Source organism: Theobroma cacao, chromosome 4 (assembly GCF_053813885.1).
Source record: "Theobroma cacao isolate CCN51 chromosome 4, ASM5381388v1, whole genome shotgun sequence".
Lineage (NCBI taxonomy): Eukaryota > Viridiplantae > Streptophyta > Magnoliopsida > Malvales > Malvaceae > Theobroma > Theobroma cacao.
Window position 1 is genome coordinate 36,504,511 of NC_142642.1, and position 27,852 is coordinate 36,532,362.

General features: G+C 35.0%; 4 protein-coding genes and 1 pseudogene across 8 annotated transcripts; 2 read left to right on the forward strand and 3 right to left on the reverse strand.

Annotated features, from left to right (window-relative positions):
* Positions 1-7,990: 7,990 nt before the first annotated feature.
* Positions 7,991-9,692, reverse strand: MUTE (basic helix-loop-helix (bHLH) DNA-binding superfamily protein). The gene is made up of 3 exons (XM_007034553.3): positions 9,558-9,692; positions 9,057-9,443; positions 7,991-8,342 (listed from the first exon to the last, which is right to left on the reverse strand). Exons 1-3 carry the CDS (start codon positions 9,651-9,653, stop codon positions 8,250-8,252), a joined length of 576 nt encoding a protein of 191 aa, XP_007034615.3. The 5' UTR covers positions 9,654-9,692; the 3' UTR covers positions 7,991-8,249.
* Positions 9,693-13,280: 3,588 nt separating this feature from the next.
* Positions 13,281-16,539, reverse strand: LOC18602899 (dual specificity protein phosphatase 1B). Of its 3 annotated transcripts, none has more exons than XM_018120206.2 (6): positions 16,302-16,539; positions 15,321-15,461; positions 15,046-15,181; positions 14,494-14,614; positions 13,754-13,899; positions 13,281-13,595 (listed from the first exon to the last, which is right to left on the reverse strand). In XM_018120206.2, exons 2-6 carry the CDS (start codon positions 15,417-15,419, stop codon positions 13,513-13,515), a joined length of 585 nt encoding a protein of 194 aa, XP_017975695.1. In that variant the 5' UTR covers positions 15,420-15,461; positions 16,302-16,539; the 3' UTR covers positions 13,281-13,512. The 3 variants fall into 3 exon arrangements, with proteins under 3 accessions (XP_017975695.1, XP_007034617.1, XP_007034618.1); XM_007034555.3 differs by having other exon boundaries at positions 15,321-15,469; XM_007034556.3 differs by having other exon boundaries at positions 15,321-15,489.
* A 507-nt stretch (positions 16,540-17,046) lies between these two features.
* Positions 17,047-21,146, reverse strand: LOC18602900 (dual specificity protein phosphatase 1-like). 3 transcript variants are annotated; one of them, XM_088805145.1, is made up of 6 exons: positions 21,009-21,146; positions 20,104-20,247; positions 19,874-20,009; positions 19,192-19,312; positions 18,037-18,182; positions 17,047-17,341 (listed from the first exon to the last, which is right to left on the reverse strand). In XM_088805145.1, exons 2-6 carry the CDS (start codon positions 20,209-20,211, stop codon positions 17,310-17,312), a joined length of 543 nt encoding a protein of 180 aa, XP_088661271.1. In that variant the 5' UTR covers positions 20,212-20,247; positions 21,009-21,146; the 3' UTR covers positions 17,047-17,309. The 3 variants fall into 3 exon arrangements, with proteins under 3 accessions (XP_088661271.1, XP_017975697.1, XP_088661270.1); XM_018120208.2 differs by having other exon boundaries at positions 20,936-21,127; XM_088805144.1 differs by lacking the exon at positions 21,009-21,146 and adding an exon at positions 20,803-20,938.
* A 1,010-nt stretch (positions 21,147-22,156) lies between these two features.
* Positions 22,157-23,586, forward strand: LOC18602902 (putative aspartic proteinase GIP2 pseudogene; annotated as a pseudogene).
* Positions 23,587-25,575: 1,989 nt separating this feature from the next.
* On the forward strand, positions 25,576-27,094 carry LOC18602904 (Eukaryotic aspartyl protease family protein). Its single transcript, XM_007034564.3, has one exon. It carries the CDS (start codon positions 25,723-25,725, stop codon positions 26,983-26,985), a length of 1,263 nt encoding a protein of 420 aa, XP_007034626.3. The 5' UTR covers positions 25,576-25,722; the 3' UTR covers positions 26,986-27,094.
* Positions 27,095-27,852: the final 758 nt, after the last annotated feature.

Consider the following 27,852-nt stretch of genomic DNA (forward strand, 5'->3'; position numbering starts at 1 on the left):
ACTAACTAGCTATCTTAACCAAGAATGGAACTTATTTTTACTTAAGCACTACTGTTTCTTTTTCTTTCGGTTTAGTTTTCCATGATTTCATTATGGAGAAAAGCAAATTGCTTTGTACATAGTTGTTAAATTACTTTGATGAACGCAACTTGGGCTTCGTATGAATTTCTTTTATATCTTTCTTGTGCCTTTTCGGGGTCAAGGTCAAATCCTTCCATCCTACTCCATCGTTTGTCACATAAATATTATGAGATAAAGTTTAACTTAATTATGATCTAAATTACTTATTAAATTGTAAGAAAATTTACATTCAAATATTTGGTCAAATGATTAATGCATTAAGGAAAACAAAAGATTTATCATATCAAAGATTTCTAGTGAGAGTGATTAAGGGAAGACTAAAACGATACCTTTATATTCAAGCATGATCCGTTTCTTCATAAGAATAATTAGAGAAGGAAATGACTATCATTATCTTTTGTACTCTAGTTTTATTTTTTATCCCTCTAGGTTCCACTTGAGATAACAAGTCAACAAACCAATCTCACTTGAACGAGTTTATTAGTTTCAAGAGTCAATCATGTTGAAATATTTCAATACATTCAACAACTTTGCCTCCCGACTATGATTATGAAATCAATTATTGCACTATAGTTTTTATATATATATTTATTGTTATCTATTAGTAAGACATCAAAATTTTTGCATAAATGTATTGCTAGTAGATACTCCTCATAGGTAAATAGAGAAATAAAAAAAAAGATGAAAATAAGATGATTTTCAATAACTAATGTAAAGAGATTTTGTTAGGCTGGGTAGGTAGGGGGCCAAGATGGTGCAAGAAATAAATAAAGATTATGCAATGTGGGGGCATGGGCATGTTTATAGTATATAAATGGTTGAATTTGAGGGAAAAAAAAAACTAGTCCTCAACATGATTGAATCAACTAGCTATATGGTGGCCAGCACCATCTAATTACTAATTTTTAGGCAGCACAAATTTAATATGTAAGGCTGCTTTTGTTAATGTCCAAAATCTTTCTTTTCTATTATCATATTATACTGTTAATGCATATAAATTTAAAAAAAAAATCCCAAAACGATCAGCTCTTGTCCCTCCCACTTGAATAATTGGATAACATAAACATATTAAAGTACATAACCCACTTTTATCACTAATTAATTGGTCATGAATTTTTTCTTTAAGAAGGAAAAATATAATTGTACATATAAATATATAATTTAAAAGTTGAAGTCGAATCTTTTTCGGCTAATGAAAAAGAAAAGAAAATTTGAGATGTTATTTTAATATTATTCAATTTTCTTGTACCCCAAGTGAAATAACAAGAAGTTGACAGCTCTTTGCATCCTAAAGATAGTTCATGAGCATAGGGTTGAAAACTTGAGCCTGAAAGTCATAATCAAAACAAAAGCGATTCAATGATACATTCATTTAACAAAAAACTAGGTTTTTTGTTTATTGAATCATGCAAGTGCTCAATTATTTAGTAGCAAAAGTGATTGAGTGCATTATCTATTGAGAACAAGATTGATAGCTTTTGGATGAATTTAATTGGAGCTTTTAAAGTTTGATTGTGTTCTAAGAAAGTGAAAAAGATAAACATGTTGCTCGGATTTCTGGCTAAGATTGAGGATAGATTTTGTTTGTATAAATGATGGATGGGGAGAGGAGGAAGATATCATAACAAATGTTTCAGAAAAGTTTCCTAGTGATCAACACTCACATGTAAACAAAATAAAGAAAGAAACAAATGCACAAATTAACTTGTAACCAAAAATAGGAAATTATACTTAAATCTCTTTCTATGTCTCCAGTGACTTCATGTGCCAATGCCCCCCAGGAGGAGAAGGAGGACGGTCGAGCACATACTGAAAACGTGGCACAATTATATGCCTGTGAAAAGATACTTTTACCAGTGGCAGAGGGCATCACAATTTTGGTCTTGAAATTCGAGCAAGCTGTTTCAGTGCAGCCACAATTTCTGACTCTTTGCAGCCTAGTTCCTATACTCAAATACAAGCAAAGTATTTAAATGCTTTGAATAATTCCTTGCTTAAGCACAGTTTTAAATTATACCATGTAGTACTGATGTTTTAAATAAAGAAATAGTGATCCAGTGGAATTATGCTAGTCGAAGTCAAAGTGAGGAATTCTACGTTCAAAGCACAAGGACCAAGGAAATTTGAGCAGTAAATCACATGGGATCCATGTTTCTGGCACAGGCAATGGTCGTGGCAAGGTGAAAATGGTGAAAGCAGAAATGGTCGAATGGCTCACGCACATACTCTCTCTCTCTCGGTCTTGGGTTGCCAAATTCCTATGTATTAGGACAATTTTCTCTCTCTCTCTGATTGCAGTTGGCTTAATTTTCCAAGGAGTTCTAGGCTCCTCCCTACTTGTTTATTGACTGTCCTTTTCATAGGACAGAATTTTGTAGGGGATAAAAATTGAATTGAATGGAATAGTGGTAACTTTGTCTTTCAGAATCAGAGGCTAGTTTACAGTTTACAATGGCGAGGGGGGGCTCCATCTGACAAAGGAGGTGATTTAAATACTAAGTTTGTTACATGCATGCAACATCACATAATGGAGTTGATGAGTTCAAGTAGTACTCTCTAGTCTCTACTTGCTCATAGCTAGCTAAATTATTCTGCTTGGTGTAGCTTTAGACTCACTAGGTCATATCTTCTTCTTCTGTTTTTTTGGTTCGGGAGGTTTGATCAGTACATATCTGATAGTTTTCATTTCTGGGGTGCGAAATCACCTAATAAAACCAGATGGAAATCCCATATCTAAGGGTAAAAATGAGATGGGAACCCAAGAGTGATAGAAGCATTATCTATTTCACTAAACAATCATGATTAGGTAGCAAACAATTTAAGGTGGAGTTGGAGACTTAATTTAAGAGCAACAATGGCCATCGGGAAAGAAAAAACCTAAAACGCTTCTTAAACTGTTTGACCCATCATCATTCATCACTACCACCAATCTGTCACTAGAAAGACAACCTTTTTTCTGTTGATATTGCCGCCTACTAACTAAAGGCACTTTTAGGGCAAGAAGGGGGCCGACACGGCTCCCTGGATTCATGGTCTTATTTGCATTAGACAATTACTTGATTACTGAAACCGAAACTTGAACCATATTCCCACTCCAATTTTCCATTCTGCCTGTACATATGCATCACATAAACAAACACTTAAATTCCTCTCACTGAATACTAAGTTAAAACCCATAGCTTAGTTTATGTTAATACTGCAAACTGCAGTGTGACTTCATCTTGTAAAGCAAACCTATTTAATAAACCCTCATTTTTGCATCTTATTTAAATATTGGTTTTTGTATTTTTTTTTTCTTCTTTATGATTAATGTGTCCCTTTTGTTTCTACGCAGTCTAAATAGAATGAAAATTGGACATGGCACGCTTTGGATTTGATTTTTGTACAGTCTGATGAACGTACGTTTTGATGATCCGCAAGGGTACCTGTCAAGATTTTGTGCAGGCTTCCTATGATATTTAGGATATATTTTATTTTAATATATATATATATATATATATATATATTCAAACAATTATAAGTTTGCTAAAACACAGGGAAGGGTTATTTTTGTAGTACAATATAGGGCATTGCAGGACTGGTAGAAGTGTATGACAGATTTTTTTTCGAGTGTAAAAATATCTTAGCAAAGATCTTGTCATCTATTTTGGTAAAAAAAGCAAAAGAAAATCTTTATTATCTTTAATTAATGAAACCAAAGTACATGCCCACTTTTCCTTCCCTGTTACACCAAACGCCCAATCTTCAAAGGATTCCATTTTCTGTCCCCTCTGCCTCCTCTTGGTTTATTCCTAAAATTTTTAAGTTAATTTTTTAGATAAATTCAATACTTACAAGCCTTACTTCTCTAATTAAAAGGAAATAACTACTGTGGAAATTATTTATTAAATGAGTTAATTCTAATTCAATAATCGTACGCATTAGTTAATTTTTGTAGATTTTTAAAATTATTTATTAATTAAAATTAGCTTGATTCTGTAATGTCTAATATGACTCCTGTGGGAAGAGACATTAGCCGGCGAGGCCGAGCCGAGCCGAGCCATAAAAGTGAAACGGTAAAACGGTGAAAACCGTTAAAAAGAAAAAAGTAAAAAAGTAAAAGAAAAGACAAGCGTAAAGAAAAAACATGAAGAAGGAAAAGATAACGGAAGCTAATGAACGGCGAAATTTGTCAGTTAGCCTGTGGAGAAGAGCGCGGGAATCTTTTCTTCTTGTTTTTGTTTTTATTTTATTTTCAGGGCTGAAGGGCCAAATGCCAAGGGTAGTACGGATTGGGGTTAAAGGGATGTTGGGTCCCACCACCCCAAACAGCAAATCCAGTACTCATCCACGCTTCATTATTACACTCCTCTCGCCGCAGCCCCTCCCCTCACTCTCTCTCCCTTTCTTTTATAGATATATATATATATATATACATATTTTAATATATATTTCGGCCTCTAAGTTATGGGTTAAACGAATTTATTAATTGAATTAATTTTTTATTGTTATCTATTTAAAAAATGTTAGATATTAGTAAATCTCAAAATATTTAATATACATATATATATATATGTTATAAATATGTACAAGTATGATTATTGAGAAAGAGAAGGTGGGGGTGGGTCACTTGCTTGGTCTAGCATCATTTGCATGAGTGGGGGGGTTGGAAATGTGAGGATGGTCAAACATTTTTGTCTTAGTATGATTATATTGGATGATTACTAGTATTAATTTCTTTTGTGTTTATTTATTTGGCTTTCAAATGACTCATATTGCATCTTCATTGTGATTGGAAATCGACTAACACTTCATTTGTTTTCAACATGGTTTTGTGCCATATATTTTTAGTTAGACATACTTTTTGTGGCATCGAATTACATTTTCTTAATTTTAGCAAAGTTTCCAATCAAATCCAAACCATATTATAATTTGCATTTAAGAGAAAGGAATAGTTGGAGCTTTCTTTATATGTAAAGGTTAGCATGAGGGTCTAAGTAGATGGTGATGTTAATGTATCATTTTAGGTTTACATGAGTGTCAAAAGGTGGGCTTAAAAAAACAATGATTGATTGAGAGGAAGACGAATTAAAACAATGGGTGAATGTCGAAGCAAATAGTCTCATCTCTAACAATGTTTGGGCAAAAGCCAATAATTGTGGCTAAAATAGGCCTAGATTATTGCTTAAGCTTCTGTTGAAATCATGCCCTTCCATTTTGCTTATAATAAACTATTAATTCAACTAAATCAAGGAACCCCATCACAAAGATTCTGAAAAGCTTTTAGAAATTGACAAACTTGGCTGGTTTCTCAAAAGAAAAAAAAAAAAGGGTTTAAAGTGAAATTTCAATGTCAAATTTAACAGTTTGCTAGACAACAAGAAATGTTTTTGAAACCTATAACTAAAGAAGAGAATTTTGGTACGAAATGAATAAGGCCAAAAACTAAGTTGCTTTGCTCCAAAACACAAACAACAAAAAGCAAACAATATTAACTGGACATCATCAAAATTATTCAAATGTCAAAGCTCATGTGAGTTTGAACTAAGATGGAGATAAGTCTTTGCTGTCGGGGACTGGAAATTGCTTTCTTCTTTGATATCAATAAAAATAAATAAATAAAAAGGGTTTGGCATGCATGTGGGCTCATGCCCCTATAATTCTTGTGCCAAACCCATTATTTTCTCAAACAGTACTGGGAAATTCAATGTGGGTCAGAAAGAAAGACCGGATACAATGAAACACAGCCAAACATTACCCATGAATTTGGCAATTATGAGGGTAGCCTATATTGGGGGTTGATCTAAATCCATCAAGCTCTTTAAATAGTGGACGCAAAATTTTATATATATATATATATACATATAAAAACTTTCATTATAAGCTAAAATAAATTGATGTTTGATTGAAATAGTGCCATACTACCTAGTGGTTAAAAAAGTTGTTCAGCTAATTGCGTCTATGGGCTACTACTACATAAGAACATGGGGCCAAGCTTTTTTTATGTAGGTGGAATTGAGATATAGGCTTAGCCTCAATTCTTATTACAGAATTTTTTAAATTTACTATCATGACGTTTTGAAGGGTATTTAATGTACAGAGGAATGAAAACTACTGTTCCATGGATGTGGTAAAAAGATTAAAACAGATGGCAAAAAAGGTCTGTCCCTGCATCAAGTACATCTTTATTCAATGCTATAATTAATGCACCAGTCCTTCAGAACTGTTTAGGCAGAGACTCACTTCTGAATTGTTTGATATTATAGTTTGAAAATTATTACCAGTAATTAATTGATAGAAGAAATTGTTTGTGGTCCATTGTTTGGAATTAATTCTGGTCCTGAGATGGGTTTGAATTGGCTTCTGTTCTTAGCGTCTGTATTTGATGAGCTTTGAAACCAACCTGAAATTTTGTTGAGTCTCCAAAGGGAGCCAATGCATAGCCTGATTTATTTGGAGTTTGGGCCAACTAACTAGAACTTTTCACCCGACAGCCCCAATCCAAGTCCAATCCAATGCAGTCACTTTCCATCTACATTCCTTCCATTGCAGAAGTCTGAAATTTGTCTCTTGTTTGCAGCCATTTTATTTGGAGCGAGGTTGTTTGGGACTAGGCAGGAGCTCAAGCACCCCTCAATGAGCGAAGAACGCCTCGCCTTTCTGATTGGGAGGACGTTAAACTTACAAAACTAATCAGAAAGGTAGTTAACCAAGGAGGGTTGGGTAGTCTCACAAGGTTAGGAAGCAGACATCAAGACCATTCGTTGCTGTAATGTTTTCAATGTACTCTCATTCTTAAGACTCAGTCCTGATCCCGATCACTTGAGTACGATGTCGTTCTGGAGAACGGAGGGAATCAACAACCAAGCATGCATGAGTTAAGGATTGGAATGCCATAAAAGGTGAACCAAGTCTGTTGCAATAATGGACTACGTTTGCATATTTATTCATGTCTGAATTCTGCAGGACATAATACAAACGGTTGTCAACAATGGAAAGCGATGTCAAGGTCTTAAGAGGGGAACCTGACCAATAATTTTGCTGGCCTAGCAACAGCAACTAATCAGAAACATGCATGAAGTTATCATTGAGAGCTAGATTATATATAGAACATGCTTCTCAACTACAAATTAAGAAATGGGAAGGATGTTGATGAAGGGTTTGAAGACAGATTTCAATGGGATGAAAGTACTCATTGCCTCCCAGAAAGCATCACAATCCACCAGATTTTCCTTCATACATTAAAAAAAGAAAGCACTAGAGCAGTGAAGGTGGTCGGTTCTATTCCTAATCCTTACACATACATTTCATTTGTTGTCTTATCATGACTGTCATATTCTGGTTAATTATCTAAGGTGCTAGACAATATAATGTGAAAGAAAATTGAATACTATTATCAAGTTGAAGTCCATACAACATTTTGCTATTATTCTCTACTTGAACATAATGATTCTGAGTTAATTCATTGAGTAAATGCCAAAAATGATTAAAAAGTTGAACAAACTTACTTCCCCATATGTTAATTTGATGAACAAGTTGCAAGGACTCTATTTTTCTTCATTTATTCTTATTTGATTATGTTGAATTCTACCTTCTGTTTTATCAATGTCAGTATCAATTATCTTAATATTTATTTATTTTTCTTTTTAAATTTTAATAGTTTTTCTATAAATAATAAATTTTTAAATTCTCAATTTAATTTTTTATATATACTAATATAATTAAGATATCAAATTATGTGTAATGCATGTGACACAAAAACTAATATTCAGTAAAACCATATATTAGTAGGTGCACAAAAATCTTTTTCCATAATAATTGATGACAAAATTGGTACGAACGAAAACGATAAATATCCATGAATATTTTGGGACTTAAACCACCCACATATCCCTAACCTTGAGATAATTACAAGTGGGACTTGATGGGACATCCAATCTAATTTTCTGTTAAAGCCTAATGCAAAGATTAGCCATGATAGTGCCAAGAGAAGAATATAACTCAAAACAAGGCCAAAGAAATGAAAAAGTGGATAATTAAGTTGATGATTTACCAGTTATGTATATTTTAGTAGTAATTATGTTTTAAGCCAAAGAAATGAAATATATATATATATATATGTTTCATTTCTTATATGCATATAATATATAACAACCACGAAAACATGAACACTTCAAACTATGGAAAAACTATATCTCGTTCAAAAAAACTGGCTCTGAGAAGAAGCTTTGTTGAACTTCAACAGCAAGTTCCTCCAAGCTCAGCTGGCATTCTAGACCAATCTGCAAACAAAATAGAAGACACTGAAAGGTAAGAGGAGGGTTTTTTATATACATGGAAGTTGACCATTTCTCAACTGCAACTATAGAATGATCATTCTATGCTTTCTATGGTGAAATAAAAAGTAAACTCTGGAATTTACATAGAAATGATCTCAAAACTTTCCCATCCTAACAAGAAAGTTGTTAAAAAAGTGTTAAACCGGTAGTGCTTGATCCAATGTCATCGAGTAATATAGATTAACTTAATTAATTAGAATGCCAGCTTTGAACCAAGCAAAAATATCTGAATTAAAATAGAAGCAATGTTTTTTCTGTGATTTAGTCCGGTTCCCCAGTTCTGATATGTTCCATGCTTGCATCTTGCTGAGTGCACTGATCAAGCAATGTTTCTTTTTTTCACTTGAAATGCTGCAGCTAGCGTGCCCTCAGGTATTTCCAACGAAATCTGATTGAAATGAACCTGATTAGAAGCACAACACAATGTAGTTTTCTTGGAAAGTTCTCTCATCTTCTACAAAATATCTAACATTGAAAATTACAGTCTGAACTCTGAAACATTAGTTCCCAGACTAGTTATTTAACATTGTTTGAGTCAACAGCTTAGACAAGTCGTCCAAAGTTTTCCTTTTCTGATTAATTAACATAGAATATTTGGGTTTGGGGTTTTAGCCTTGCTTTCTGAGAGTTGAAACAGATAAATTCATGAGCATGTACCTTTATGACAAAGGAGTATAAAACAGTGTCCTCCATGCTGCTGATGTTCAGGTGAAGAACCTCAAATGAAAATTTCTCCAGCACGGCTATTATCTTCAGAATTTGACCCGGTATCCGCTTAGAAATGATTTTAAGGATCACATTGGATCCTGAGATCCTTGCCTCAACATCTGCAAGAGATGAGTTGCAACATGCACCTAGTTCTCCTACACTTTCGAATCCAATGGGGCTATGATCAGGTTGGGTAGCCTGCTGCAACGGCCTTGGACTTGGACCAGGGCTAGGGCTTAAACTCTTCCTTCGTTTCTTTGACTCCAGAGCTTGTAAAACTTGATGCAACTCCTTGATAAACTCTATCACACCGCCTATGATCGATGCTTGATCACCCTAAAACATCATAATCAAAAACCACCGAGTTAATTACAAGTTACACCTGAAGAAAAAGATAGAAAAGAAACCAACAAGAAGAAGAAGAGAGGGAGACATCAGACTAATAAATACCCTTTTGATATAGAAACAAGGGGTTAAAGAACGCAAAACTTTGAGATGCTCATTCATTTGCCTTCTCCTATTTCTCTCCACAGCTATATGAGACATGTTAATAATGATTATTTCTAGGTTTCTTCTTCAGCTGTGATTCCATGTAGTAGTGAATGTGTGCTTTTTCCTCTATTTATAAGCCCACAATGGGGGGAATTACATGTAGCTGGGAATGTGCTGATGACTTAGTTGGGAAATAAATGCTGTATGCTGCAGTCTCGTGAGGTTCTTGGGTACTCCTCCTTTTTCACCCCCTCTGCTTAGGTATTATTATTATTACGTCCGGCTCACGTTTATTATCTTGGAACAATTACATGCCTTCTCGTGAGTTAAAACAAAGGCGAGAGGCTTTTGCTGATCTTTTAACTGCTTATCTAATTCTCATGCACTTTCCCCTCTCTTCATATTGCTAGCTATATATACAGTATCTATATATGCCATGCATGTATAATTCACATAAGGAATAAATAAATTGTCATATACAAAAAAAAAAAAAAAGGAGAGAGAGAGAGAGAGAAGCCATGATCATATAATCTTTACATTTATATTGATAGTTTGTGTATACATAACTATTGTTGTTGACGGTATGTGTCTAAGTTCATTATGTTTGTATGGAGCTTTTAGGGTGCTAATTGATTATGGTGAGAACTAGGGTTAGCAAGACAAGCTTAAGGTTTTTTTAAGATTAATTAAACAGACAGTGCTCCATTTGTAAGGAAAGTTATTGTCTCTTTTGATAAAGTACATTAACCAATTTAATTGTATGTAAATTTCTTTAATGATTGGATTAACTTATTTTGTCACAGGTACAAAATATTAAGAGAACAAGGTTTTAGCTGGTCATTAGACCAAATTAAAGGCAAAAAATAAAATAAAAAAAACTCAGTAATTAACATCTTAATTCAAATCATGCTTAACACTAAATACATACAACACTATTTGCTTAAGATAACAACTAACGTGACTACAACTAATATAGCAACCATTATTTTCACTAAGTTCACAACATGCTCAGTTTTTTTGCTGTGCTCCCTTTGTAGCCTCAGCGTCAATTTTCATCTTTTCAAATAGACAATTTTGATTTTAAAAGCATTTCTTCCCGTGTCAATATCTTCATTACTATTGGAATGCACATTGCCACCTATCATGTTTCGATGCTATTATTGAAAAAATTCATATTTTCTCTCTTAACAAATAAAATAGAATTTTGTTGAATTATTTTCAGATTAAGATATTTTGATCGACAATACTTGTTTTGAAATTGAAACTTATAATCTAATATATGATTATTGTTTGAAGAAAACATGACTGTTATCTATAGAGAATATTATCAAACACCTGGTTACAAAGTCTGTTCATAAATTAAAACCAATATATAACCACATATTCAAACTCAAATATTATCAAAAAAATTTATATTATCTAATCACAAAATAAGAATAAGTAAAATCTCACCTTAAAATCACCTTTTCACCTCTTTGGAACACAAGCAAGCTAAACATGAACATAAGCAAGCAAATGTAGATGTAGGTGACGGGCAGATATCTTCTAATATGAGGCAATTTCGACTTCTTTGTTTGTAAGAAGTGATTTCTATATTAAATTGTTTGGATTTGTCAATTTAATTTTGAATGAATCATTTTTTTTTAAAATTGAAGAGCATTACGAGTATAAGGTAATGATGACTTAATGACAGAATTTATGAAAATTTGTTAATTGATTATTTTAATATGAAATGTTTATCTTGAAATCTAATTGATCTGAATTGAATTATGACAAAATCTTGTAAATTTTGATGAATTTTATTCCTTAATTAAAGATTATTATAAAACTTTTTCAATATTATAAATGAATTAACTGGATCACTAGGCTTAGTAACAAGAAAGTGTTGCCTAGCCAGACTATTTAATAACACAAGGACTTATATTGCATGACCCTGCATATACTGCTGGAGTAACACAGGTAGCGTAGCCCCAAAAAAGTAGTATCCCGATACTTGCATCAGCCAATGCCTCTGTTGGTGCTATAAAATTAAAGCTGTTGGTTTTAGTTTCATTATCATTTATCAATGTTTGCTCTAAGTTTTGCCAGAAGTACGGAGCTGGTTAGTTAGTGTTATGCTCTATCGACTGCTCTGTCTAGTCATTTATATTCAGAAAAAAATGACTTCTGATATGTTGCTTAGCTAGATTTGGGGCTACGTTCCCACTTTTCTCAGATCATAGCACTGTTTCTAGGCATGTCAAATTGTCACACCATAGCTGAGGCAAAATTATGCGCTGTCAAATTGTTTTCTTGAATCAAAAGGGAGAAAGGGTATTGACTGAAACATCATGTAGAGAACAAAGAAACCCAACATAAAGAGGGTGAGAGAGATTGCAGAAGGACAAGAATGTTATGGAGAGTGGAAAGAGGAGGCTTCCCTCCTCGTTTATTTAATAACAAAAATAATGCTCTTGTATGCAGCTTGAATTGGGATATTTTACTAGCAAGGGCTGCTTTGATATGTTTCTGTAGATCTGTATGGTTGATATGTTTCATAAGGTAATGATAATAATAATTTCTGTAAACAGGGGGATGAAGTTTTAGCTGTTAATGGAGACGATGTTAGAGGGAGATTGGCCTTTGAAGTATCATCTTTGTTACATGGTCCTACTGAAACCTTTGTGACTTTAAAGTTGCGATCTAAATTAGCCTTGTGAATATAGCATTTCACTATTAGCCTTTTTGCATGTTTCTCTTTCACCCAATGATCCATGCTCAATTTTGCTCAAGCAAGAGAACTGTGAACCTAGTGAATCTTTAAAAAAATGATACTTAATCGGGTATTTATAAGTTTCGGATACCACTTCATCAAATAACAAGATTCATAATAAGATATCACTATTATATATTTGAATATATTAATTCCAGTTTCATTCACTAGCAAAAGATCTTAGCAGGAGATCTTACCTATGGCTTTGTGAAATGAAGCTAAAAGCAAAAAAGAATCTACAGTTTTAATGAATGGATACTTTGACACAGGATTTTAGTATATAAAATTCAGCATTCATAAGTTGAGATGAAAACCTAGTTACTATTGCCGTGAATCTTGTCACAAGAAGTTGCAAAAGTATCTGACTAGTTGGTTGTTATCAGACCAATCGCAGGCCTTTTTTAATACTGTAGCATTCATTTCTTTGATGTGGGATATCTCATTATGTGTATGTGCGTGGGCGTGCAGATTCCTTCCTTGCTAGCCTATACTTTATGTTGGTAATTTTAGGGAAGAAGCCTCATCCAATCATTTACTTAGAATAGAAAAGGAGTTGTAGCGTAACATTAAATCAGGTAATTTTCCCTTCTTTCACTTTTCTGTCTGGTTCCTACCAAACTCAGTGTTAAGACACCTCTGCATAGCCCTGCAGTTTTGCAATGGCTATAACAGATAATTCTAGTGGAACATATGTCACTCTGCTTCCAAAAGGTCTGTACCAATAGATGATATAACAAAGATGTGAAAATTGCAGTTTTTACTGATTCTGTGATTCAGTTAGCTCTTGTCAAATTATATTGAGACCCGTCTGCTAGAAAGTCCCCTGTTGAACTACTGGCAGATGGCAAGTGAGAACTGCAGCCTACTTATCTACAGATAATGCGAGAGATGAAGCAGCATCTGGTTGATGAAATTTTCTAATTCATTGATTGAATAGAAAAGGAAAGCATAATATTTATAGATAAATCAATTAATCTTAGGTTTGCTCGACATCCCCCTCCTTCCCCAAATCTTATTTGTTCCAATTCATTTGGAGTAAGATCATGTTTATGTGGCTAGTACATTTGGATTACATTTTGCCATAGCACGATATATTCAACAAAGCAAAAAGCCACTTCCTACAATGCTTGGCTCTTCTGCATTCATCACTTGATTGCCTTCTCACTGCCTTTTGAAGAAGAAGGAGAAAATGGACTGACAAATTGATAAAGAAAGATCAAACCTGGTCTTTTCATCTACCTTACCTACATTACAAGCAAAAGTCATGTCAAACAAAGTTCAATCGAAGTTAGTTTAAATTCAGTAAGTATCTTTCTGTAAGGACACAGCAAAATCACTAATTATACACTTTAGCAACAGAAGAAACTTCTAGAGCTGAGGAAAGTAGCCAAAAGTGATCAACCTTGAAGAGTTTTTTCAAAGTGTTGCAGCTGTAAAATGAAGCCAGAATTAGGAGATGCCTGAGGTCGTCTCCTCTTTACATGTTCCAGAGCTTGAGAAAAGCTCATACCGTGCTTCTTCATGAGATAAGCAACAACCATTGTCACACTGGAAGATGTAAGAAAACAAAAGCTTTAACATGATATGCTTTACTTCCAAGTTTAGATAATTTGAAAGCAAAAGTAATATCTTTGTATCATACTTTTCCTAGTTATTTCACAGTGTGATTATGCATTTTAAGCTACAAGATGCAACTCAAATAGCAGCAAAACTCTATAAATCTAACAAATAAAACTAGTATCATTTGGGAACTGAAAAACTAAACAGAAGATAGCATTATCGAAAAATTGTCGCTGAATACCACATCCAACAAATTATGTACTACTATTGAGGTAGTATGAAATTACACCTAGCCTGTAAACATTTTTTTCTTAATATTTAAATGAGATAACTGATACTACCAGCATATTCCTATTTGTGACAAACAAAGATAGGTGGCAGAATAACATGAATGCAAGTTGAAGGAATGGTGCTCTAACAATCTGTTATAAGTGAAACATTATACACAGATTGCCACATTCTAATGTAAAGAGTATTGATTCTTATTTATGATGTAATACTACTAATAATTCCAATATAAGAAATAATTCTGTAAAAACGTGATCATGATCAAGGACGTGACACAAAAGTAAGGAAAATCACCTTCTAGATATTCCCATAAAGCAGTGAACCAACACACCACCACCCAGTCTTTTAGCTTCATCAATGAAACTGAAACACTCGTCAAAGTACTGCATTAGATTTGTCTCTTCTCTGTCCATGACTGCCTCAATTTATCAAAAACACCAAGAATATGATGAGTTTAAACTTTCAATTCCATAAATCTGCACGGTAATGGCAAGCATGTAAATGCTGCAATCTAAATGCTCAGAGAGCAGAGGATTATAAAGTTGCAGCTAGCTGTTAATGTCTCTTAAGTTGTTTACCAAGGACTCGGGATTTAAGAGGGTGAACAAAGCCTATTGCTATTTATGTAGCCTGGCAATTGGAAGGATAAAGGGATCCAAGGAGACACTAAAAGGAATAATGATTTGCTGAAAAGCATATACATCAAGCATAATCCTATGGTTAATAGCATGTACTAAGGTGGTTTTCAATGCAAGTCCTAGTTCAACAGATATATGAAGTTAAAATATAATGCACAGATTTGTCAACAAGAACTTATTACCTGAGCAAGGGAAGAGTTTTTCATACCTTCAATAATTTTATAAACAAAATCATTTGGATATGAAGGGACTGATAGGTTAGCCACGGTTAAGATATGTGTAACATTTGAACTTTTTAGTGCACTCTTGTTGCTTGCATCACGCAAGGAACCCAAGAAGAGACCCTAAAAGATATAAATTTGAAATTAGGCACAAAATTCAGGACCCAAAAAGGAAAAGCAATAAAAAAAAGTCCAATAAGATGTTAAAAAAAAAAAAAACCAAAAGTATGATGCTGCAAAAGAAAATCATTAAAATGAGTACCTCTTCGATTTGGCATAGAGCATTACTTGCTTCAAAATATCTATTTACCCTCCAAGTTTCTGGTATTTCATTTTGGATGGAATTATCAATGTGATCCATAACTAATAAGTAGAAGCTCTTCTAGTTCTTTTTGGCTTACTCCTTTTCCCCTTCAAAGGCAGGTGCAGAACTGGTAAGAAACATGTATTATTCTCTAAAACCAAAATTCTAAGCTACCGCATATCATGCTGTATAACTAGCCTGTAGCAGGTACCGACCATCCCGTTAAATTTTACCATTAGACTTTCATAGAGTCTAATTACAATGTATAGGAATGTATATATAAAAACCATTGTCATTGTTTCATTAATCAGTATAAAAAAACCACTTCCAATGTTAAAAATGATATTACCTAACAGCATCAACTGGTGGATCAGAAGTAGGTTTCCAAATTCTTGGGTTCACAGAGCTAAAATTTAGGCAACAAGAGCATATATATACAACAAAATTATCTACCCACAAATACTGGAAAAAAGGTTAAAAGTTTCATCATTAAGCATTCCACTTCGGTCAATAATTTTGAAATCTGCTTTCCAGTGCTGTCCATCATCAACCAACATTTCAGATGTTCTATAGTAAAGCAAAGTCATCACTTATCACAAAGAAAACTATTTATTTACCCTGAATTGCAAAAATCAAAATATCTTATTCCAGAACAGTCCCTTTAAGGGGTCTTTCTAAATGCAACCATCAACTTTACTTTGTGACTAAGACAACAGTAGCATGGAGTTCAAAAAACGGCCATATCCTTGCAGAAAACCAACAGAAACAGAATGCCAAATTTCACATAAATCTGGTAAAATGGCCATCTGGGTAGCTCCAAAATTCTTGAAAATCAACAGCATTGCCAGAGAAATTTCTCACAGACATTAACTTGTTTCTATGAATAAAAACACAATGGAATGAGAAGGGAAGAAAGAAAGACAAGAAAAGAGTACTCACCAGAGAAGCTATATGAATCTAGTGAAAGATTGTATACAGTAGACTTGCTTGTTTAACTGTTTAAATAAATGGTCTTGAGGGGACAGATTCTTTTTTTCTTTTTGCTGCTGTCAGTTATCTTATCAGTTCATGAATGGAGCCTCTGATTCACCACAGTCCATGTACTTTGTTTTATTTAGTACTATAATGCTTTAGATCGGTAAGTGATTGATCATTGATGGGTTTGGGATTTGATAGACTAATTCCCACAAAAGAGAATGATTAATTTTCTTTTAAGTATTGTTATTGTTAGTCTTAATTGTAATAGAGACGAATCAGAATAATTGGAAGTAACTTTATAGATGATGCTTTGTTTGTGTCTCCTGAATTATTTCTCAAGGGACTTTGATTCTTCCTCCAATTTTATTGAAAATTGCCAATATTCAAAAAGAAGTGATACTACTTTGTCCAATAGTTGGACTACCTCACAACACTTTTATATTTCTCATTTAAATATAGTTTTTCTAGTTAAAATTTGGTTTTATGGTTATTGTGTAGGCAGCAGTACATAGTGCTATACTCTTGTGTTTTTTTATTTTAATTTTATTTTTAAGTTGACTTCCTCCAGTCTCTGTTTGTTTTTCAAATCATTCATGGCGTCTATGCTCTCCTTTTTAAGAGACCTATGATTTTTATAATTCTCTGGACGGAATTTGACCTGAATTTGGCACTGCTAGCAGAACATGTAAAGTAAACACAACAAGCATGACCATGAAATTGCTCCCTTTTTATTGTTTAATTTCTACTGACTAAAAAAGAAAGAAATACAGAGGAGACTCTCCCTTGCACCCTTTTCAGGTCCAGTGCTGATATGAGCTGATACATCCAATGTTGGACTGTGACATTTTGCAGAAATGGTGTCCTGCAACTGCAAGCCTGTAAATCTATAGCATATTGGATTTATTTGATCATCAATATCTCGGGCCAACTGTTTTTCTAACAACTGATTCTCCACAGGTAAGCTTTTCTTCATTCGTTATTTTTCATCTGTTCTTGGTTGGCTGCATCACAAGGGGAAGTCAAACAAGGAAAAGTTTCAGTTAATACAAAATTTGAACAGGAAAGACGAAAATGTATAAACCACAGAGATAATGAAAACAACAAATGGAAAGTTTATAGTGATAAGCAAATCCAGTTGGAAACTAACTACAAAAATCAAAAGATAATTACAGAGCTATTTTTGTTAGGTCCAAAACAAACAACTCTGCCCCAAACAAAAATTGGTCCACATTCAAGTTTTGCCCCTTTCCTCAAGAGCGAAAACATTTCTAGACATTATTTAAAGCACATTACTAAAAGATCAGTTGCGTCACAATCACAACAAGGCTGCTGAAGTGCTTGCTGGCTGTTCATTCTGCTGGACTGCAGGTGATAGCATCCGACATGGTCTCATCTAAAAAGGTTGTTTAAACAACATGGTATAGAACAAATGCAAGCAACAGCATCCTTTTGAATCAAAACAATTTGCATCATCTTTCACCTTTATAAACAATAGTAACATGAGCAGAAGCTGCATAACTAGATGTTTCAATACGGTAGAGACATCCAACTTCATGAAGGTTTATGTCTAGAAAGCTTCATTTTGGCAATTGATGCATGCTATATCCAACCATGTTAGTATGTGTGTTGGGACTTGTATGTCAAGGTGTAAATACACATATATCTTTATCTGTTTGCAAAAAATATTATGACGCACCTTGAAGAGATTTTTCAAGCTCTTGCAATTGTTGGATGAAACCAGAATTAGGAGCTGCCAGTGGTCGTTTGCTCTTCACATGTTCCAAGGCTTGTGATAGGCTCATACCATGCTTTTTCATTAGATAGGAAACAACAATGGTCACACTGCATGACATAAATATTTGAACACATGAAATGACTTTATCTGGAAAAAAACAAGAATAGACATTATCTTCAAGCAGGAAAGTGCAGTTTGAAGAATGTTTTTTTAAAATGTGTTTTTAAGCATGAGAAAGAGAGAAAAAGAAACTATATTTAACAAGATGCATACAAGTTGCTGATCCTTATAACAAACTACTTGGAAACTATCCCTTGATTATTGGACTTCACGCTTATATAATTTATGACATCCCCTGGATATTTTAACTTTATTTCCCAATTCAGTTAACTATATTACTTCTATTTCACCTTTACATCTTCTCTTAACATTTGCTTCAAATAATGCCAACAGCAACAACACAAGCAAAGTAACCGTGCTTTAAAATATTTATTTGTACGTTCTGCTTTATACAAATTGCATGCAGTTACAATTAACAAAATCCTTTGTTCATGATTTAAATCTGAGATCTGAAAGTAAGCGTTTCAATCAAACTTCCACAAGTGGCTGTTAGGTTCTTTTCTGCTTTAAATAGATGTGTAGAGCTACCAAACATACCATTGTCCAATAAATTTTGGAAACAGAAGAAAAGAATGAAGGCTGAAGCCTGTGACCTTATTTTGTTGAAGTACGCACATAAACTTCAGTAATTGAGTTTTCAGAATCAAATGAGTTTTCAGAACCAAAATCACTCAGCAGTAACTAAGGCAATTAACCTAAGGCTTGCACCTAATTTTTAAAGCATAATTTATTTGAAACATTTGAGTTGCATAGTTTTAATCCAGAGAGCAGCAGATCTCATACTTTTTTCTTTGGGCTCAATCTGAGATTCCAGCAATAAAAACTACAGAATATTGCCCATTAGTTAGTTGAATCACAGAGAAAAACATAAGTACGGCAGCACAACATTGAAGTGTGGATATTGAACACAAATCAAACATGTTAAACACCTGTTGATATAAAATATCTGTAGGAACAATCATGTCAGAAAGAAGAACAGATCACTAGAAACATTACCTTCTTGATTTTCCAACAAAGCAGTGAACCAATACACCACCACCCTGTCTTTTTGCTTCATCAATGAAATCGAAACATTCATCAAAGTACTGACTTAAATTTGTGTCTTCTTTGTCCAAAACTGTTAAATTAGCACAAAAGATCATAAGAATTATTGCTAAATGCCAATTCAGGATGTTCAATAAGTTTATAGCATTAATAAGCAAGAAAAGTCTTTGCATCAGGATACACATTAGATTAAGGTATTAAAAAACTTGTTCTGAGGAAGCACACACACACACACACACACACAAAAAAGAAAAAAAGAAAAAGAAGCTATACCGAATCATTTATAACAAGAGGACTATACAAGGTTGAAATTAATACAACATTAAGGCAATCAGAGGATACCTGAGCATAAAGCTCAGACAGCTTAATATGCAGACATTAGCATACAATTATAAGTTAAGGACAATGTGCTATAATTTTAGTTAGAAACTCATTTTAGCACGACATTCCTGCAAAAATAAACTATCAATTAGGTAAGACGAACCAATGGCTTAGATAGAATAAGTCAACTGAACAAATGCATACCATTTAAAGAACAACAGACAAATAAACGAATCACAGCATGAAAAGTCCAAAAAGTTTTATAATAAGTTTGCTCAAACTATATCACCTGATTAAAGACAAACTTTCCTACCTGGTATAATTTTGTACACAAAGTCATTGCTATGTGCAGGTTTCAGAGAACTAGCCACTGTTAAGATGTGTGTGATATTTAAATGTTTAAGTGCATCCATATTATAAGCAGCCGCAACAGAACCCAAAAAGAGACCCTGAGAAATTGAAATCAAAACAACAAAAAACGTCAGAAAAAAAATCAGGTGAATAAACAAAACAACAGAGTGGGAAAGGTACCATGTCTATTACCTCTTCTATTTTACATGGAACATTGTCTTCTTTAAAGCATCTTGTGAAATTTACAACTCTCAAAAGTGCTGCTATTTGGTTCCGCATGGAATCATCAATTTGATCCATTGCAAAAATGGATAAACTCTTCTTGATCTTTTTCCCCTTCAAAACAGGCATAAACTGTCATGAATTGCTTGTTTCACTAACCTTAGCTAAAGCAGGCATCCTCGTCAGACTTCAAGAAACAGTGGAGAGAAAATACTCAAAGATACACAGCAAATAAAACTGCACTAACATGTCATAGCCATAGCAATCTCAGAAACTTTCTGAAATTATTCAAGAAATGATTTTGGGCAAGAATTTAGTTAATCAAACGGATAAAAAGAAAAAGAAACCACCATTCAGAATTGATTTTTCAGATATTCAGAATAACAGACTGAGTCAACTGAAGAACTAACATATCTATGAAATGCCGAATTTCAGAATCTGGGGTTCATTCTTTTTCCAGTACTAGATTAATTAAAATTCATTGAACATTCAGTTTATCATCCTCCTTTCTCCAAGAAAAAAGAAAACACCATCAAAAGCGGATCATATTACATGTAAAAAAAGTAACTTTTCAAGGAAAAAGAGAAATGGGTAGTTCAAGAAACCAAATTCATCATCAGAATTTCAACAAAAATCAAAACCAACATCTTTAAAATCATCAAAATCTACCTCAACTTGCAAAACAACCCTCTGGGCAGTTCCATGTTCCACAACAAAAAAACTCAAAAACCAACGTGTTACCAAGATCAAATGCGTCGCATAAAAATTAAAATCTTTATTAAAAGTAAGCAAAATAATTTACCGGTTGAGCTGTGAATCCACCGGGAATTCAGGGGGAAACGTAAGAAAAAAGGATGATGATTGGAGAAAATAACCTTGTCATTATCATTAGAGAAACAGAGTCCAATGATGATCGCTCGGGTCTCCTAAAACGGGGCGTTGGACTTCAAAGTTTTAGTAGAAGTATTGATTTCATTCATTGACCAATTTATTAATTCCCAACTTTGTCCATCGAGAATCGATCTATCCATCAAGAATAGTTAAGTTTTCTATGTAAGGAGAAGGATAGTTGAATTAAAGGAGCACTAATTAAGACACTATTTATTAAAGAACCCATATTATTCATAGACAATATAGTAAATGCAATTTTTATAAAGAGCAGCTAACTTGTGTTCAATACCACTCATTAATATTTGTCAATATAAAATTAGAGATAAGAATGATTTTCTTTTTATGATATGGTTACAATAATTTCAACATAAATAGATTATATCAAAATACGGGTTGAAAATTATTTTTTTATAAGGTAACATTGAGATCATAAATAAAGTTTATATTTAAAATCACTTTAATTGAGATAAATGACTTTATTAATTAAATTAAGTTATCATAAATCATTCATGAGAATGTTCTTAACTTACTTTTAACATCTCCCAAGTCCCAACCCCTTGGTCCCTAGACTTATCTGGCTGTGGGGAAAATATGAGTCAAACTGAGGCCTTGAAAGGTACTTAGTCGCCTGCCCATCACGAATTCGATGACTAAATTGGCAACCCCAGCTCGATTACAGAGCGTGTGTCTAGCTAGCATTGGTCCCTGGCAAGCTCATGGGCCCTCGTTTAAGATTGAAGTTGCTCCTTGTAATTAGATTCTTTCCCCTCTCTCAATGGCTAAGGGGTGTATTATTTATGCATCATCACTTATATGGAAAAGGGGTTTATATCTCTTCATTGAATTCTTCAGTTTCAATGAACAATGTGAAATTTTGCTGCTTCTTTATATATGATATTTGTTTACTCAGTGGTCTAAAGAATTTGTTACTATTTCCCCATTTAGTTGTAATGGAAAAGAAGCCGACTTACAATCTCTGACAGATGGTATAGAAGAAAAGTCCACTATTTTCTCATTTGGCAATTAGGAATTTGGAACCTCCAAGATAGACCATTTTTGACCAATTGACCGTTTTGCTGCTTGTATATATATGTATAGATGAAATCAGAGCAAAAAGCACGGCTCACTGGCATTGCCTTCTTCCCTCAGCTTATTCCATTGTTCCTCAATGGCTTCTTCTTCCCTTTTGATCCCCTTCTCCATTTCCTTTGCGTTCATTTTAGGCTCTAATGCAGCTACACTTCCCAAGCCCCATGCCTTTATACTTCCCATATATAAAGACAAACAACCCTGCAATACTATACAAACATTAAAATGGGTGATCCCGGGATGGATATGAACGTAGTCATTGATCTTGGAGCCCAGTTCCTTTGGTTCAGTTGTGATGGCAACTACAGTTCCTCATCCTACCGCCCTGTCGCCTGCGGCTCAGCCAAATGGGAAGCTGCAAAGGGCTTGGGCTGCGTTGGTTGCTTTGGACCTGTTAGGCCAGGCTGCACCAACAACACTTGTGGTCTCTCTCCATTCAATCCGTTCAATGGATCCCTCATATCCGGAAGTCTAAGCGAGGATGAACTTGTTGCGTATTCAACAAATGGGTTGCAATACTTGTTGAGGACGAATGTTCCTAGCTTCCCTTTCTCCTGTGCAGATCCACTTGTCTTGGACGGCCTTGCCGCTGTCTCTCAAGGAATGATAGGCCTTGCAAGGGGTCAAATTGCAGTACCAACGCAACTCTCTTTGAAATTAAAAATTCCTCATAAGTTTGCTCTTTGTCTACCCTCTTCAACGCCTGACTCAGGATTGGGAGACATTTTCATCGGTGGCGGTCCATATTTCATGCCTCCTTATACTAAAGATTTTTCAAAGTCTCTTACTACTACCCCACTCGTCATTAACCCAGTTAGCACAGCACCTATCTTTTCAGAGGGTGAAGCTTCAGAAGAATATTTCATCAATGTTAAATCCATCAAAGTTGATGGAAACACAGCTTCCTTGAAAACTTCATTGCTAACCATAGATGTAAAAGGATTTGGTGGTACCAAATTTAGTACCATTGATCCTTACACCGTTTTGCACACTTCTATTTACAAGGCTCTGGGACAGGAATTCGCTAACAAGGCTGCAGCTTTGAAGATATCTAGAGTTGCATCAGTGGCACCATTTGGCCTATGTTTCAGTTCAAAAACAACTAGGAACTCCGAGACTGGACCAGCTGTGCGGGTTATTGATCTGGTTCTGGAAAGCAACAGTGCACCCTGGAGAATTTATGGTCATAACTCAATGGTGAAGGTCGATAAAAACGTCATGTGTCTGGGATTTGTCGATGGAGGATCAAAGCCAAGAACTTCAATTGTTATAGGAGGTCATCAGGTGGAGGATAATCTTGGGGAGTTCGATCTTGTTTCCTCAAAGCTGGGATTTAGCTCTTCACTGCTGCTTAAAAACACAAGCTGCTCCCACTTCAGAGTATTTTAGAGGAATGCGTTCGTAATAATAGCAAATATTTCTGTCATTTTCTTTGTTTAAGTTTTGTACCAAAATAATTCTTGATTTGAATGTCCAAGCAAATGCATGTAAAATACTCCAATTGCCAAATAATTTAATTCATTGATGTCAGGATAGCTCAGCTCACGTGACGTTTATCTACACCAAAATTATTTAACTCATAAGTGGCAATACCATACTTCTTACCTTTGACCATTCCACTTCAACTTATCCATACTGTACTACTCCACACTTCATCTTAATTGTCCTTTGTCACCCCCTTCTGCAACATATGCACAAGAAAAGAAGGCATCTGCCGCTAATTCCCACAAATATGCTTACAATTTTCCATTTTTACTCATCATGCAGAAGTTGCCAACCATGGATGGTTTAAATGGTAAATAACAAAATTCCTTGAAAATTTGCAAGTTTATGTAATCAAAAGATTTTGAATATATACCAATTATGACAAAATTTTCATTCGCAAATGTACATTCTGCTTAACGCGGCAATTTCATATATAAACATGTTTTTAAAATTTAAAAATCTTCACCATCTATCTAAATTAATAATCCAATAAGATATACACATGTCTGGATTTGCATTCTGCTATTTACAAGGCTCTAGTGAAGACATTTGTCGACAAGGCCAAAAGCAATGAAGATCAAAAGAGTTAAGCCAGTGGCGCCGTTTGGTGCATGCTTCAATTCAAGGACAATTAAGAACTCAAGGACTGGACCGGCTGTGACGGTCCTTGGTCTGGTTCTGCAAAGCAGCAGGGTGATATGGAGGATTTATGGTCATCACTCAATGGTAAAGGTCAAGAAAAAAGTTATGTGCCTGGGGTTTGTTGATGGAGGATCAGAGCCAACAACTTCAATTGTTATAGGAGGCCATCAGTTGGAGGACAATCTCCTGGAGTTTGACCTTGCTTCCTCAAAGCTAGGACCTAGCTCTTCGCTCCTGCTTAAAAATACAAGCAGCTCCCACTATAGAGTATTTTAAAGCATTAACAAATGTTACTGTCATTTTCCTTTTGCTTGAAATTGCAGTTTTCGTTATGTATCAAATCAGAAAGTGAAGCAAATGTACGAAGGACCAAGTTAGAAGTTAACTGATAAAACCATAGATATCTATGGTGTTAGTTGAGCCTCATATATCCATACTATGATTACTTAAATTTGATACCACTCTTTCAGCCCGTGCCTAAAGTAGATGCTAAAATTTCCCAAAATTTTGGTTTTCTTCTTAAAAGGACTTGTAGATGTCAATTGAGAGGGACAGAGTTGAGAAGGTCGAATTGTTTGTCATTCTGTTTTCTGTTTTCCGCCAAACCAATCATATTTAAGTTGGAAAAGAAGGCAGATTTTTTCTCTCTAGGAATTATAATAGGACAGGATACTTGTTTCTGAGGAAAAGATAGAATGATCTTTTAGCTAATACTATTTGTCTCATCTTTTACACTAAAGATTTGCCAAAATTGCTCTAACCACCCAACTTATCATCAACCCTGTAAGAACAGCTCCAACCCAGTTTATATAGAAGCTGATCCTCGTGACGAATATTTCGTTGCATAGTGAAATTTGCAAGGCTCTAGTAAAAGCAATTTCTGAATGATTCCACAGCAACGAGCATCACTAGAACTAGAATGGCATCAGTGGGTCCATTTGATGCATGTTTTCAGCTCAAAAACCATTGGGAGCTGGAGGGCTGGACCGGCTCAAAAGCAGCACGCTTCTAAAAAGAAGAAAATTTGCCTCTTCTTCACAGTCAGAGTAAAAAGATGAAAAAAAAAAAAGGAAGGATAAATCAAACAAAAGAACGACACACACTTGGAACACGTGGGGTTTTTCCTTTTTTTCTATTGGTGGGGAGTTTCCAAGAAGTGTACCCGAAGATATTTCTTCACTGCTGTGCTGTCCACAAATTACACCTAGTACGTTAAAAAAAATTAAAAAAAAGGAAGCAGATGGAGTCACATGGCGTGGCATTTCAATAAGAAAAACTTTATGGGGACCCTTCACCACATAAAAGGCACACTAGTCTAGTCAGCAAAAAAACCTACAACAAATCTTATCCCTTCAATTACTGCCCTTGGGACAATTCTCGCCCAACCGCGGCGACCCATCGCAGCCCAGTTTTATAAACAACTAATAGCTTGCTACCCTGTTCTTTTGTCTCCTTTTTCACAGCTTCATTCCCACGCTTCCCATGGCTTCTCCTTTTCACCTTCTTCTCTTCTTTTCTTTCCTTTCCTGCCTGGGAAACACATTCCCTGTTCTGGGTTTTCACTCGAATTCCGTTTTCTTTCCTGTTAGGAAAGATGCAGCCACTCTCCAGTATGTTGCCAGGATTTCTCATGGCACTCCGTCGGGACCCACCAACCTCGTGATTGATCTTGGCGGTCCGTTTCTTTGGATGGATTGCGATTCGGGACACGTGTCGTCATCAAACAGGTTGATCTCAAGCTGCTCTGTCAACTGTTCGAAAGCCAAATTCCATGACCATGGAAGCAAGAGTGCGGGCGGTTGCCTCTGTAACACCGACTGTAACGTGTTTTCGTACAATGGCATAACCGGATTGACCGCGATGGGGGAACTAGTGGAGGATATCATAGCTGTTGATTCTGTTGGCCGGTCGGAGGTAGGCCAAATCAAAACTGTTGATCACTTTCTCTTTTCTTGTGCACCAACATTTCTTTTACAAGGCTTGGCCAATGGTTCCAAGGGAACGTTAGGCCTAGGGAAAGCTTCACTTTCACTGCCGTCACAATTCAGTTCTTCAATTGGGCACCCTCAAAAGTTTTTTCTTTGCTTATCATCATCTGACGGTGTCGTATTAACCGGCAGTGGGCACCCCCTTTTCGGCACCAAAATAACAAGGTCGCTAGTATATGCACCCCTGATTACCAAGCAACATGATTACTTCATCAATATCCAATCCATCAAGATCAATGGGAAGAGATTAGCCGTCGATAAATCGATGTTATTAGGGGATGAAGAAGGCAAATTAGGGACAAAATTAAGCACAATCGTGCCTTACACCACAGTGAAGAGCTCCATTTATGCTATATTTTCCAAAGCTTATGCCAAGGCTGCTGATTCCATGAATATGACAAGGGTGGCTGCCGTGGCTCCATTTGAGTTGTGCTTTAGTTCTAAAGGGATAGAAAACACAATTCTTGGCCCTTTGGTGCCTGAAATTGATCTAATTTTGCAAAGTGAGATGGTGAAGTGGAGAATTCAGGGGAGGAATTCGATGGTGAAAGTGAGCAACCAGGTGATGTGCTTGGGGTTCTTGGATGGGGGCTTGGAACAGAGTAGCTCGATTGTTATAGGAGGGCTTCAATTGGAGGATAATCTTTTGGAGTTTGATGTTGGGAGTTCCATGCTAGGGTTTAGCTCCTCTTTGCTGTTGAAGGAAACAACTTGCTCTACCATCATCCAAGATACCAAGCGGAAGCAGTGTATCTGATTCTATTATCTTCCACTTCCTCTTGTTTGTTTTTTGATTTTGTAAAGGCTAGCGCTGTAGACATGAATAGTATTAATGAGAAGATAGTACTCTTAACTTTGAATATCAAGATTTTTGTTCAACTTCTTACCTGTTACATACTTGAATAAGAAAAGCAATACATGTACGTCTAAAATGATTATATCTTGGATGTATTGGATACTAAATTTAAGTGCAAATGTATGTATTGGATCATTGTTGATTAAATTCAATCTAAAAATGGATGTTATCCAAATAAACAATGACGAAGCCCAATTTAGAAAACTCCAAAAACAACCTCTTATCTTCCCAAAAGGCTTTGCCAGTGCTTATCCAAAAAGGTTGCCATTCTTGACATCTTTTAGTCTCCGCATCTCAACTTTTGTTTCATGTATCAATCATTAAATACGTAAAGGATTAGGTCTAGACTTAGCAAATACTAAGCATACAGTCATAGAACCATTACTAATTTCAATGGCTTTGTCTGCTTTATATAAAATAAATGATTTGATAAGTCCAAGTTGGTGCTGCCCATTTGATAAGTACGAAGAATTTGTGGGTATATGCTAGTTTGATGCTCACTATCTCAGAAGCACGTGGAGATCCGGCCAATTATTCTGGTTGGCAAGCTTTGAAATAACTTGGAGAAATGACTATTTAGAAAACCATATATATATATATATATATATATTTGTACTATTGCTTGGGAGACTTTTATCTTTTCAATGTCTGGGAGCTCGGCTTGTATTAATTGGATCCATGTCATCCATCTCGATGGAGGGAGCACTTCCTCTATCTTTTTTATCTTTTACTTGCTAGTTTTTTACTCCTTTCCGAGCATAATCCCCA

Bases quoted from the DNA above. Each gene is read 5' to 3' on its own strand.
- LOC18602904 (XM_007034564.3), top strand. From the start codon at position 25,723: ATGGCTTCTCCTTTTCACCTTCTTCTCTTCTTTTCTTTCCTTTCCTGC.
- LOC18602900 (XM_088805145.1), bottom strand. From the start codon at position 20,211: ATGGATCAAATTGATGATTCCATGCGGAACCAAATAGCAGCACTTTTG. The intron at 19,313-19,873 runs GTAGGAAAGTTT...CTAATTTAACAG, and splicing joins TGTGTACAAAATTATACCAG to TTTTGGACAAAGAAGACACA. The intron at 17,342-18,036 runs GTGCGTCATAAT...CTTGTGATGCAG, and splicing joins GCTTGAAAAATCTCTTCAAG to CCAACCAAGAACAGATGAAA.
- MUTE (XM_007034553.3), bottom strand. From the start codon at position 9,653: ATGTCTCATATAGCTGTGGAGAGAAATAGGAGAAGGCAAATGAATGAG. The intron at 9,444-9,557 runs GTATTTATTAGT...ATGATGTTTTAG, and splicing joins CTTGTTTCTATATCAAAAGG to GGTGATCAAGCATCGATCAT. The intron at 8,343-9,056 runs GTACATGCTCAT...TTTTGTTTGCAG, and splicing joins TATACTCCTTTGTCATAAAG to ATTGGTCTAGAATGCCAGCT.
- LOC18602899 (XM_018120206.2), bottom strand. From the start codon at position 15,419: ATGGATCACATTGATAATTCCATCCAAAATGAAATACCAGAAACTTGG. The intron at 15,182-15,320 runs GTACTCATTTTA...TATATCTTTTAG, and splicing joins CTCTATGCCAAATCGAAGAG to GGTCTCTTCTTGGGTTCCTT. The intron at 14,615-15,045 runs GTATGAAAAACT...AAATTGAGGCAG, and splicing joins TGTTTATAAAATTATTGAAG to TCATGGACAGAGAAGAGACA.